Consider the following 14,303-nt stretch of genomic DNA (forward strand, 5'->3'; position numbering starts at 1 on the left):
TTCCATTTTAACTGAATGTGATAACACTTTAAAATGTTGATCAGTGGTAGGCAGATACAGCAGCTCTTCCTGATTGCCTAGTTGAAGTGTTGATGATGTTTTTGTGAAGCCCATCCATTCCTGCAGACTTAAACCCATAGCGGCTCTGCTGAGCCAAGGTATTTCTCCATCCAGGAATTATTCTGCAATGATGACTCAGCTATTACATCTGATGCTGTGCTGCCAAAAAGAAACTGCTCCCTGGAATACAATATTGTGTGTTAATTTGGTTCCACCCCTACATTCACAGAGAAGGTTTGCATTCCTATTTAGTCCAAGGGTCAGCACAGGCTAAATACTAAGAAATGCTCAACTTCAGCTATAATTCTCATTGTGCTAATTTGATACTCAGTATTGTTTACTTTATCTCTCAGTATTTGGGACTGTGCGTAGAAAACAGTTTCAGTATTTAGGAACATGTATAGAAAACAGTTATCTAGCAAACAGCCCCAAGAGCCTGTGAGCGGTCAGTGCTAGAGTTGTACATTTGCCTGTGAGTCCTGTTACCATAAAGTCTTCAAAGCATCATTTTTGACATGGACTGTTGCTGGCAGATTCCCCAGGCTGACCAGTGATGAATTGAACAGCTAGAGAACAGATGACTTGACCTAGACTAGCAGGCTCTGGCTCACTCTCTTTGCTGCAGTGCTCAGAATGTAAAAGAAGGCACCCAAGCCCCTTGCATATAGCCTTTTATTTTACACAGAAAATATATATAATATATAACCTACTTTTGCCTATAAATAATGCCAATGTAAATAATGACACCGTCACTCTCACGTTCTACTGAGCTAGCCACATGCTATTTATTTATTATTCTACCATCAGAGTGATTTCCTAGGCAGAGCTGCAAGCTATACATGCTGGAAAATATCAAAACATTACAACGGTACAGACTCATGGGGTCCCCAATGCCCGAAACCATGCACATATATGCACGCATGCATTTGTAGAGCCTGTCAGGGCTGACATTTCCAAAAGAGAGAGAGAGAGAGAGAGAGAGAGAGAGAGAGAGAGAGAGAGAGAGAGAGAGAGAGAGAAAAAAAAAAAAAAAAAAAAAAAAAGCTGCAACACTTGCATGGACACATGCTAAACTGTTCTCCTGAGTGCCCACTGGAGGGCGGCGCCAGACCCTTGGCCTCTGCTCAGGGTCCACGCGCCCTGCGAGTATGCCCACTGGTTGCTGCCTTCATTAGAGTTGTACCTATACTGCCTATTTTTACTTACACTGCTTACCCTCAGGAGCGTATGTTAATGCATTATAATCAGATTTGTGAATCAAATGAAAAACACCAGAACCTTTTAGAACACTGCTGAGTTCTTTGGACATTGTTCTTGATTTCCAAGCATGAACCTTGCTGAAGTGATAACCTCATGGCTGATGAAACAGGTCTGTAGTTTTGTAGTAATTTCAGTCAATATGCTTATGACTAATGAGGCCAATGAGATATATGTAATATCTTGGCAAGTATCTTGCTTCAAAATGCATCCGATAAGATACACTTGGATTTGTAAAGTTGCCACTTACGTCTCTACAATCACATAAACTTGACTGGATCTCATGCATTCTTATAAAACCACTTCTGTTTGTGCACTTGATGGTGTTGCTAATTCACTGGTAGTAGTAGATTTGCCTTCCAAGGGCATTTGTGTGAGGTGCAGGCAGCACTCACTGCACAAATCAGCTAAAGGACTTTTCTGATTATTAATTCCACAGGCCAGACTGAGAAATTAATGTTATCTGCACAAAAGCACTTTGCAGTTCAAAAAGGTGCATCATATGGAAATACTTTTTAAAGGGAGTTAAACCTACAGTTTTGCAGAACATTGTTTCATGTAATATATTATACAGGGTTTAACAGCTGAGTGTGCTGTTTGAGCAGCTTAATGATAATAGAAAAGGTGTGGTTACTTCAATTACTTTGTTGTGCATTGGAGTTGTAGTTTTAATGTTTAACAACAAGAAACTTGTTTCAACTGTCACTGTATTTGTTTATTATTTCATTGTTTAAAGCTTATTTCTTGCTTTTGGAGGGGGTGAGGGGTGGGGGTCCGTCTCAGAATCTACCTTTGGACTTTCGTATATGTAAGTTATAGAGCACTTTTTGTCTTTAATGTTATAGTGCACTAAGTTTAAACAGTTTAGAATATTTACAAAATAATTTAGAGAAATAGTTTATAAAATAAAAAGAATATCACAAAGTAGTCTAAATAGATATTAGAGAGAATAATAGAATAATTACAGGAAGGTTTCTCTTTAGGGACTTAAAGGGTAATAATGTCCATACCCTGGATCCTATCTGGATGCTTCCTGTTGTCTCCCTCCTCTGATTAGAATTAATGTAAACCCTCAGCTGCTTCAATATTGCTTAATTGGACGGAATGTCAACAATTTAGTGGTGAGGACAGCATCTGTTCCAGTTTATTGGAATGGCATCTGGAAAAATCAGTGGCAGAATTAAGGTCAATACTTTGAACGCCATGGTGATGTAGGGCCAAGTGTTCAAGCCCTTTGGCTAGATATTCCAGTGACATTTGCATGGGCATGAGCAGATTTTAGTAGAAAATATATTTCCCTTACAAAATGTATTACATTGAAAATATACTATCATATATTCTATTTAGATTTTGGAATATATCAACACTATATTAAAATAGTTATTTAATTGGGTATATATATATATATATTAGTAGGACTCCTCATCTCTCAGAGGGAATTGCTATTACAGAGAGATCAGAATGCTATGCACACTAAGATCTCCTGCTTCTAATATAAAAACATATGCTTAAAGAGTGATAGCAGATCCATGTCAATGTGAAGTGATTAGTTATTTTGGAATCTCATATTTATTAAATGACCACAGATATTAAATGAAGGTGTTTGTAGCACTTCCAGCCTTACTTGCTTTATAGGGGTTGCCACAGAGACTTTTATGATTATTTTCACCTTCTATCATGATAATTATAAGGCAGTCAGTAAGGTGGTTAAAGTATGTAATATCCTGCCTAGTGTATAAAAATAGATAGATACACCATACAATGTATTGTACTTGTTCAGTCCAGTTCAGTGTTAACAGCATGTACTTTCATGTCTATATTGATAATACACATACAGGGAATATCTGTACCTGCCCATGCATACAAATGCATACATACACCAGCAAGCACATCCCTCAGTCAGACATTATCATTTCATTTGTTGAGCTCTTCTGTGAATGGAATAGACCAAAGCCACTAGTTTTGCTCGGGGCAACTCAATCACTATATCCCACCTTCTCACCTGTCACATCACACGGATTATGTGGCATCTCCATCAGGCTTAGATTCCACCTCCAGTGTCTGACAGCAAGCTGCCCCCTGATGGTACAATATGTAGACAAACAGGCCACCCACTGAATAAAGACAAAATTGGAAGAAATAACTGCTGTCAGAGAATCAGTGTTGATGAAAATGGCAACACAAAATTGCGCGCAAGCTTCATACGGAAGCTCCTTTACCAGGATTTTTGCCACTCGCTGATGAATTACATTTATCCTGACCAAACATCGGCTTCCAAATGGGTAGGCTTAAAGGGAGGTATGATACAGCAGCGCTCTCGCTGCTTGCAAGTATCATCTTTAATGCTGCACTTCAGTTGGTTGTGGAAGGCATCTGGCCAGGACCGGAAGAGTGGCGGGCCCCCGGGCCTAGCTGTGCCATTTACGCTGTTGCTGGGTGACAGGTGTGTGACAGGCCCTCTCTCCCCAGCCCCATCTCTATAAGACCTGCATCTCAAATCACTTCACCACCTCAGAAAAGACATGCTACTGGCATTTTAAAGAGCTGGAGGATGGGAAACAGCTGCTATGTTTCACTGTTTTTGTATTTTTGCAATTGTACTTTTGATAGCATTTTTTCAGTTGCCACAGGATGGTTTTCTGAAAGGATTGCCTAGTTTGGGAAAAGCATTATTGAAAGCTAAAATTCATCTGCAAACTTGACTTATGTTCTTTTTTGCTAAATGATCTGTTGCTTTCCTTTGCTAGCATTCTGTATTCAAGTTACTTTACAAGTGTGGATCTTATAATGACATTTATTCCCAAATCTATCTACCATGTAGGTCCTGTGAGCATGGTTACACAGTTACTTTCACTGTTTGCAAAAGGAATGACCTCAAATAGACTGTAACTATGCTTGTAACTATGCAAGACCCCTGGGTGACTAAGCCAAGGTGCCTTTAATGTGGTGTTCATGTTTGATTTCAAGGTGGCTGGCTGATTGCCAAAGCATTTGTGTCTTTTTCCCCTCCATTACTGTATGTTTTTGTCTTGTTATTGAGGTTTAATGGCATACTGAGCTGGCTGCGTTCAGGAGCTTCACACTTTGGTTTGGCCTAGCGGCGAAGGATGCATGGAAATGCAGAATTGATTTACAAATGACTGACACAAATGTTGCCCAGAGGGAATCTATCATAGTGCAGTAGTCAATGGCGCCACACCTATAATACTAATGTCAGTGCTCAGCTACTTTAAAGTCTACTAAAACCTTTTTCAAGCAGTTTGCTATTCATTACTAAAGAGCAACAATAAGGAAGTATTTGTGGATAATTTATTGTTTTTTCACATCTTCAGTGTCATTTTAATACAATTTATCAGTTCTATGTACCACAGGCCATTCATGCCATGCTTCATGCCACCCTCAGAAATCTTTACATATGATCATTTTAAACTAATGGATCATTTGTTTTTCTTTTTTGTGGATAACTGCTATAACTTTTCTATCTCACTATCTAATAGAAATATTTCTCTCTCTCTCTGTCTCTCTCTCTCTCTCTCTCTCTCTCACACAGACACGCGCACACACACACACACACACACACACACACACACACACACACACACACACACACACACACTATACATGCTTCTATCTTCATTTATTTCTTTTGAGGTCCTTTTATGAGGCTACCAATCACATGCTTGGTGACATAAGCTGTTTGTAAATATGTGTGTGTGTGTCTGTCTGTCTGTATTAATTATATTGGACTTGGTATTATAGTGATTGAATTTGTATATCTGGTGGTTTTTGCTCTTTCCTTCAACCACAATAGTAAATTTATTTGTTTGCATATGCACACACACATACACACACACACACACACACACACACACACACACACACACACACACACACACACACACAGGTTATTACACAGAAGCCTATTCCTGTTCATCACTGTCTCTGCTCCTGTGTCATCCTCCCTCTCCCCTTCAGCCATGACTCAGGGTTTCAGATGCTTCATCATGTGAGATAAAGTGGTGGCAAAACTGCATGCTGACTAGAACACCATACCTGAGAGAGAACCTGGACTCAGTTTGGCTGTGAAGCCTTGGATTTTCATTGTAGTCACATTTAGGTTTTGGTCGCATACTGTCATCAAAATGTAGATCTTTAGTTGTTTTATTAAAGAAGTAGCGGTTGCATTCATTTTTCTGGGGTTGAAGCTTCTTTGTGGATGTTCTTTCCACATGCCTACAAGAATGCAGGTGTGTTTCTGTGTGAATGCCTGTGGTATACAGAGCACATGCTGTTTCCTGAGTGTATGTGTGCCATTGTTATGGCCCTTGCTGGTCAGTGTGTCTCAGTTTAAATGTTTCCAAGTATTTCTTTGTTGAATGCAACTAAGCACTTAAAAGTATATATGTATACCATGTAAAAGTGATTCTCCAAAGAAAAGCATCACTTTTCAACATGTATATGTATGCACTGTATGCACATACACGTGACTTTATGACATGTCTATGTACATATAGCTGGATGCCCATTTGTATAAATTACATGTTTATAATTTATCATGTTTGCACAGACTAGTCCATGTGTCTTTATCTGTACATAACTCTACTGCATCCCAATTTCTTTCATAAAAAAAGAGAAAAAAATATTAAATTTCAATCTGGTGAATTCAGAATATTTTTTTAAATTAATTGGAGCCATTGAGCAGAATAGACAAGAGCAGGAGCTCTGAGTCTGATGGGAAATACAGCTGTGACCTTATTTGAGTTACCAGAACACTTGTTTTGGTTCAGTCCATTTACAACAATCAAAAGACTGGAATAAACCACTCTTCTGAAGCTCGCGAAAGAGCTAGTAACTCAATAAAACATGATAAAAACAAACAAAGGTATAGTCTTGACGTTAGCTTCATGCAACAGCATTTTTATGTAATTTGGATATATTTTCTGTCAACTGGTAAACCTAGTTGGCTAATAATCTTTTTATTATTAAATAACATTTTTTATAAATTGGCTAATCTTCCCTATAGATAGATAGATAGATAGATAGATAGATAGATAGATAGATAGATAGATAGATAGATAGATAGATAGATAGATAGATAGATAGATAGATAGATAGATAGATAGATAGATAGATAGATAGATAGATAGATAGATAGATAGAATTTACCAAAATCTGGCATACATATTTGACCACGATCTGATTATGTTCGAAGGTTCAGCTGTCATTTTCTGTTGTACACTCTGTGTAGTAAACAAAGGCCAATTCCTAACAGAAATCTTTTCGTGTTTGGTTGACAGCTGAGGACACATGTGGTGATACTCTGAGGGGTTCAAGTGGCATCATATCGAGTCCCAATTTCCCGAGTGAATATTACAATAGTGCGGACTGTACATGGACCATACTTGCTGATCCCGGAGACACCATCTCCATCATTTTTACAGACTTCCAGACGGAGGAAAAGTATGACTACCTGGAAGTGGAGGGCTCGGAGCCACCGACTATCTGGTGAGTCAGATGCCATGTTTACCTTTCTGTGTCTGTTAGTACAGTCATGTCCATGTGGTGCTGTGCTCTTTGGCTACACCAGATGTCAAACGTGCAAATCGTGAAAAACTTAAATAAATAATTCCTTCCATGTTTGAAAGACAGCAGAACAGTTTGTCACAAAGTATATAGCACAAAGGACAGTTTCGGGTGAGTGGTGGTCTGTTTGTGTGTGCGTGTGTGTGTGTGTGTGTGTGTGTGTGCATCTGTCTTTTGCCTCAGTATGTCACTTGTCCATCTGTGATCTGTTTTGAGCTATAGATAATTGATAAAATCATAAGTTACTTTGGTAGCACCTAATATTTTGTAATGTTTCCATCATAACAGTATTTCATCTTTGCTCTATATTGACTGTGCTCAGATTAGTCTATTGATTTACTCCCTCCCCTCATGTCCAATTTGCCTGTGATGGAGGGCAAAGCATGCGTAATTACTGCGCTAGGACAGAGCCAAGATGTCTCGCTCCACACAATACTTACCCCCACTATGTCCCCACCCTTTGCTCCTGACTGGCCCAGAGTCTTTCTCTGGCTCCACCCTGGAACCTTCTTCACATGATCATATGTAACCTGCATATGTTATTGCTGTCCATGTGCTTATAGTCCTCGTCCTTTCCTTGCTATGCAAACTGCTCTAATTTCTTCTTATTTCTTAAACATGTTCCTGTTTTCACGTGTTCCTCTCTTTGACGTTCTGATATCTTATGGTTTATGCATTAACCTGCCATGTGATGTTCATTGGTTCAAATCATAACAAATCAAATCAAAGTTTATTTATCACAGACATAGTCATACACTATACAACTTGCAGTGAATTACTTTGACAAATGCCTGCTCACATGAAACAATAAGATAATGTAAGGATAGACTAATATATAATGATAGATAATAGTCTAACTAAAAAAGTAAATAATGGTGTGTAATTGCAATATATACACTAAAAGTAAACAACAAACAATATAGAAATATAGAAATGGATAGTAGTGTAGTGTTGGGATGAGTGTGGTTGAGTGTAAGGGGCAAAAAGTGCGAAGTGAATCTGAAGCATACTGCTGTGTAATAGCACATAGGATAATAAATAATTAATGGTAGTAATAAATAATGATCAGAGATAAGTGATCAGTGAATAATTCCTGTCTATTATGTTTGTCTGTGCTAACTTTGTCTGCCTGTTTTGAGCCATTCTGCCTGTTCTAATAAGGGCTTTTGGAAAAGTCATAATAAATCATCAGAGAAAAAACATCCACTTCAGGCTTCTGAGTATTACAGTAGTAATACATACCATCTGAAGGCATAGCAGTAGCACTTCCTAGACTGAACCTATACCATATTACATTTCATCTGGAAACTATAGATCTTAAATAAATGTATGTATTGGCACAGTGCATATATCATATTACTGCTCTGAAATGATATGTAGCTGTGCGTGAGTCACCCCACCACCCCCCAAAGCAAACTCAAGTTGAAAATCAGGTTTAAATTCTTCAAATATTTACCTTGCTGGAGTTGCACATGAGATAAGATGGATTTTAGTTTAAGGTTTGCATTAATGACAGGTTAACACATAGTTCACACTGATTTATTCAAGATAATCTTCTACCGGAAAGCAACAGGATGTCATAGAGGATTTTTTTAAATAGGTTGTGAGCTGAATTGAATATGCATGATTCGCAAATAAAGCTGTTAATCCCTAATGCTGATTTCTGCATAATCAAAGGACAGTGGACATTTGAGGCTGTTGATTCAAAAGGAATCAAGTCCTACTGCCACTGTGTTTGTGTTGCTTGTCCATTTGAGACTAGATCCACAGATGAACAGATCTGTCATCACTTAATCATTTGTATTATTAGTTTTGTCTTGTAGTCATGTCATTTGTGTATAATTAAACTGTGCCAGCCTAACATTTTGTGGATAGTAAGACTAGTAACACACACACACACACACACACACACACACACATACACACACTCCATAAGACCTAAGGTGTCCTTGTGTGGTATCTGGCACCAAGACATTAGCAGCACATTAGCAAGTCCTATAAGTTGCTTAAGGGGCTAAGTTGTGTAGGTTGTGGGGCCTCCATGGATCGGACTGGTTTTTCCAGAACATCCCTCAAAACTCTGGGGGATTTAGAGGCCAAGTCCACCCTTGTTAAATTATGTTTCTTAGGCCATTTCTGAATAATTTTTGTAGTATGGCAGGGCATTATCCTGCTGAAAGTAACATTGCCAATATGGAATACCATTGCCATGAAGGGGTGTCAAAGGAACATGCACATGAATTCCAGAACCCAAGGTTTCCCAGTAGAATATAGCCCAGAGCATCACACTGCCTCTGCCAGCTTGCCTTCTTCCCATAGTGCATCCTGATCTAGAAGTAGTAAAAATAAAATTCTAGTGTAGTGCACAGTGAAACAGGAATTTTGCTGGCACAGTACAGATGATGATAGCCCTTGGTCTGAAGCATTCTGTTTGTGTGTACTACACTACTCTCTCTTTACACAATACTATCTCTCTCAATTCAACTCAATTGTCTCTCTCTCTCTCTCTTAAACCTATTGTTGAGTATTGCTGGAGTACTCACACATTCCTGCCCTAAACAATTTAAGATCTTTTTAAAAATTGTGTATATATCTCAACATCTCTCTCTCTCTTTCTCTCTCTCTTTCTTTTTCTTTCTCTCTGTCTCTCTCCTGGACCTCTGCCACCACTAATTGAATGCAGCCAATTAGATTATCCAGGTACAAAACACAGCAGGATGTTCTGAAAGAAGTCCAGCAGTTACTCACATGTTCTTTTTCAATATGCATTCGAAGTGTTTAAAAAAAGGAATTTTTTCTCGTGGCAGTCTTAATGCTTTTTGATGGGCTGGGTTATTTACCGGAGTGGCCCAAAGCGATTGCTTTAGGTGTATTTTCTGTCTTTTGTCCAAACCAGAATTCTATCTTATTAGTGCCTGCTGGTGGAATGTCCTGCTGGGCTTAGGGCACATTCAGAACCATACAGTACTCTGGAAATGTGAAACACTCCGTTCTGGGATTAGTTGGATCTTGGGCTATTATTTTGCACCTGTTCTATAGTCATCAGGGGAATGGAAAAAATTAGCAGATGACAAGAAAAAGATCAGTAGCTTACTTAGTGTCTTGATATAGAAACAATGTAGTAAGATATGCTTGTGTCATCCAAAATATACCCTGTGCTTAAGTCCTATTCTTTATAGTCAATGTTATTATCTTTGAATGATCATTTAAATATTACTGCATATCTGTAATTTGTGGTGAATTAAGAAATAAAATATCTTAGCTACGTCAACCCAAGTGCACACTTTTAATACTAAATTATGCATTTACTCATTATCTAATTTTCAGGTTCTATTGGATGCTAATTGAGTTCTAATACAGTTGTAAATGGCACATGATTAGTACAACCCTAACTGATATTTTTTGAACATATTATGTTTCTATGCATTTTTTTGTCTTTTTCTCTTCAAACTACCCCTTGAATATTTTTGCTAAACAGTAAGGCTATGAAAAGTCTATTAGATTTCAGCTAGTATGAGAACTCTAAGCATTAGCAAGTCTACCTAGGACAGAAGACCCCATCATCACATACATTTACCACCCACTTCATTAGAATCACCTGTACTCTACCTACACACTTTGACTTACCTACACATTGCACCTACCTATGCATTTCATTGGTATTCAATAACATTCACTAACGTCTGTTATCATGCGTAGTTGGTTGGCCACGTTCGACCCCATTCATCAGTGACCAGTGACCACCACATCACTGTTCTCTGTATTTTATTGGGGTTATGGACCATTGCTGATGTGTTTACATGTGTCAGTGTCACTGATAGGTGGAGAATAGTCTGCTATCAAAAATAGCATCCAAAGAACAGCAGATCTATGGTCAGAAACTGACAATGGAGAAGAAATTGGAGGATGGCTAATAAATTGTTCACAGAAACACAAAGTATATAGTCTGTACTCTAATGTCAGTGTAGTATTTGCATTGCATAGTCTGATCTGCAATGCAAATAACTTCTCATATGAAAATAATCCATGGTCTAAAAGAGGTCTGAAAAAGGTCTGAAAAGGTGTATTGTATGATTTAATTACAAAACAAAGTTAAATTTGTTTACATTTTTCTATATGATAGTACATTCTTTCTTACAGAGCATATAGTGATGAATTTTCAGAGCACCCAAACTTGAACAACAGGAGTACACAAAGAGCAAAGAAATGAAATAAACATCAGCTGTCACTAAACAAATGTCCTCCTATCACAGAGTAGTGTTGACATATGTACAGAAAAAAAGTCATTGTGCCCGTGTTAAACCATAGCTACCTAATAATGAATGTGAGTAATGTCTCCAAAATGGGTTTACTCACCCTCTTACCTATCACCCTCTGCTAACATTGAGTGATACTAAGTTCCTGCTGATGTATCTGTCTTCATGCCACCACTTGTCCCAGTCTGTCACCCAGCTCTTGAGAATGTCCATGCTACTAGAGAGCAGACCCCCAGTGAGAACAGCTCCTAGTCCATCAGCCGGACTGGCCTGTGCAGCATACTGGAGCTTCAAATTGACCTCAGATCTGCCTTGGATCTGCCTTAGATCTGCCATGGCCCCAGTGCTATGTGGAAGGAAATCGACAATCACACAACAATCACACCAGTCGCAGATGTTGGGGTAGTGGCCTCAACTAGAGCTTCAGTGGGTCAGCAGACACACGTTTCATTTTGATTCATTTCCCTGGAATTTTATCAGCTTCACTAGCTAAAGCACACAGGGAAGTGTCTCAGTTATTCAGGACATAATCCTGGACTTATGTGCCTGCATTCCAGTGGTAGATATTTCATGCAGCTAACTGAAAGACTGTTGGCGCTGCACAAATCCAAAAAAGGGATATGTCATTTCTCATCAGGCAGATGCCTCAGTTCTTTTTATTACCTTTTATTCCCAATTCATCCAGCGCTTTTACTGAGTAGCATAGTTCAGCTCAGTTCTGTACCCCTCATCCTTCCTTTTGAAGGATCAAAGCAAAATGCCTCTAATTGTCTTTGATTAAAACTGCTTGCCGCTTATTAGTTTGTGATGTCATCTTTTAAATCTGTGTCCATTTTGGACCTTTTCTCACTCTAGTTCTGTCATAGACCATTTACAAGGTTTAAATGTGTTTGCTTCAAATGTTCTGTTGTAGGAATTTTGATGGGTTTGAGCAGTATGAATAAAAAATTATGATAAATTGCCAGTTTATACTACTGAGTTGAAGTTGTGTGGATATAAATATTTGCTATGTAATTTCAAATCTTCAATTTTCAATTAAGATTTATTGGCAATAAATATGAACTCAAAAAGATGCTCTTTACTAACACAGTCAGCTCAGGTCATAACAGGAAATACTCTTTGTTTGATCAGAGCACATATTTGTCACCTGGAAGACCAGGGTTTAAAGCAGTCTGTGGTCTGAGCACTTCAGAAGTGGGATGGTATCATCGAGAGCTCATGGTTAAAGGAACCCTCATACTACAAGTGGATGGTGTGAAGCTCAGTGTGAACCCCTGGTGATGGGGTGTGAATCCTGGCTAAAGGGTGGATGTGTGAGGGACACCTGGAACATGTGAAATGCTGGGGTGCACTCCTCAAAGGAGAGAACAGTGTGAAGGAAACCATCACCCCAGAAGAAAAGGGAAGTGTGAGAGAGATCATCATCCCAGAAGGAGAGGGTAGCATGACATAGACTGTGCCTAAGGAAGGTTCTGGCAGGGGGTTCTCTTTGGTCTGATGGTCAGAGCATGTGTTTGTCCCCCTGGAGGAAAGCTTGTCATGGTCACCCTTTGCCTTCACCACACTTCCAAAAAATCATCACAGCCAAGCATCTTCATGCTTGGTTAAAAGGGAAGAGTTGAGGACATCTTATGGTGTAAAAAGCAAACGCACACTGATGCATATATCAACAAATTCATATAAATCAGTGCATATGCATGCTTTCATGCTTTACTTATGTGGACCTCACTGACTGCATAAAATTCCTTGCAGTTTTCAGTGCACTATGATATAAGTCAGAGGGGAGGCTCATTAAGTTGCAGACTTTGAATGCCTTAAACATGTGAGGAAGGCATGGTATGTAAAGCCTACCACTCTCACCTGCAGTGTTCACAGACTACTAAAGGTCCATAGTTAAGGCTATAAAGTCATGTCTTTAATTGACAACTTCTAATTATCCTTCAAACAGTGTTTTGCTTATACTTGCAGCTTGAAAGTCAGAAGTAATTGAGCAGCAAGTCAAAATGGTTTTTGCTGCCCAGAAAACAATGGCACTCTTCAACCTAGCATAAAAAAATAGCATTAAAGATGCCAACACTATTAAAAGGTATCCACCTATGATTGTAATTGGATATGCTGATCACTTTTGTGCTGATCCTCTACACTCAAGAATGCACCCGAGGATTCTTTGGCCTTGCTGCCCAACTGTCCATTAACCAAGATTTCTGTTAACAACCATAACAGCTGAAAGCCTTTCACATGAAGCCTCAAAGCCACACTGCCAGGTCCTGGTCCAGAGACCATAGATAATCATCAAGAAGGGTGACAGCCTGCATACGGTTGGGAATTAAGATGCTGATTTAAGGTATTGGACTAATTTACAGCATAGTTTCCTCGTGGAGGTCCTCATAAATGTCTACGATAGAAAATTGGCACTGGATGGTCCTTGCTTAATCCTCTGATTAGCCTTATATAAAAAAAAATAATGATTAGCATTTTAATCCATCATAAATATCCCATAAAATAGCCCCTCTAAAGGAAAACCAATAGTAAGCTGCATAATGTGTGATTTTCCACATTTCCTTTGCAGAGGCTTAAACAACAAAAGTGCAAAATAAATTGAACATCTACTTGGAGTAATGTTATGCATTCCACGTTCCAATCAATTTTGCTGGCACCCTCCTCAATGGGCACTTCTGGGAAATCTGCTGCACCACGATGGAAGCAGCATCCTGAGCAGGAAGTGCCTCCACTGTGACCTTGGGGGATATGGATCTGAGAGTTATGCCAAACACATAAACACACCGTACACATACACACAAACATGGATGCTGTTACTTCCATGTATTGTGCAAACTGCCCTGGTTTCACATATATATGTACAAATAATAAATATATCATAAACTCATTTGTACTCAAATGTTTCAATATTCACATATACCTATGTGTTATCATGATATGCTGTTATCAGATATACAGATACATGTAACCCCTGAATGATCAAATATGCAGGCATATGCCTCCTTAATTATTTAGCTCTTGTCTGAAAATCCTAAAACCATAAGGTTTATATCACATCCTCTTTCTCTGTTCTTTCTATAACTTTCTATCTGCTGCTCACTCTCTGTCTTTATTTTCATGCAGACACACACACACACACACACACAC

The 14,303-nt window shown here is 38.7% G+C and overlaps 1 protein-coding gene across 8 annotated transcripts in view; it reads left to right on the forward strand.

Annotated features, from left to right (window-relative positions):
* The window catches only part of csmd3b (CUB and Sushi multiple domains 3b), a 313,453-nt gene that overhangs the window by 114,049 nt on the left and 185,101 nt on the right, over window positions 1–14,303 (forward strand). For 7 of the 8 annotated variants that reach the window (XM_027011676.3, XM_081700305.1, XM_081700321.1 and 4 more), the window contains exon 5: window positions 6,615–6,822. In XM_027011676.3, the coding sequence (XP_026867477.2) occupies window positions 6,615–6,822 (208 nt within the window). The remainder of the gene's footprint in view (window positions 1–6,614; window positions 6,823–14,303) is intronic. The other variant, XM_081700315.1, reaches the window with a different exon arrangement.

This window comes from Electrophorus electricus, chromosome 2, assembly GCF_041902795.1.
Source record: "Electrophorus electricus isolate QZ-2024a chromosome 2, ASM4190279v1, whole genome shotgun sequence".
NCBI lineage: Eukaryota > Metazoa > Chordata > Actinopteri > Gymnotiformes > Gymnotidae > Electrophorus > Electrophorus electricus.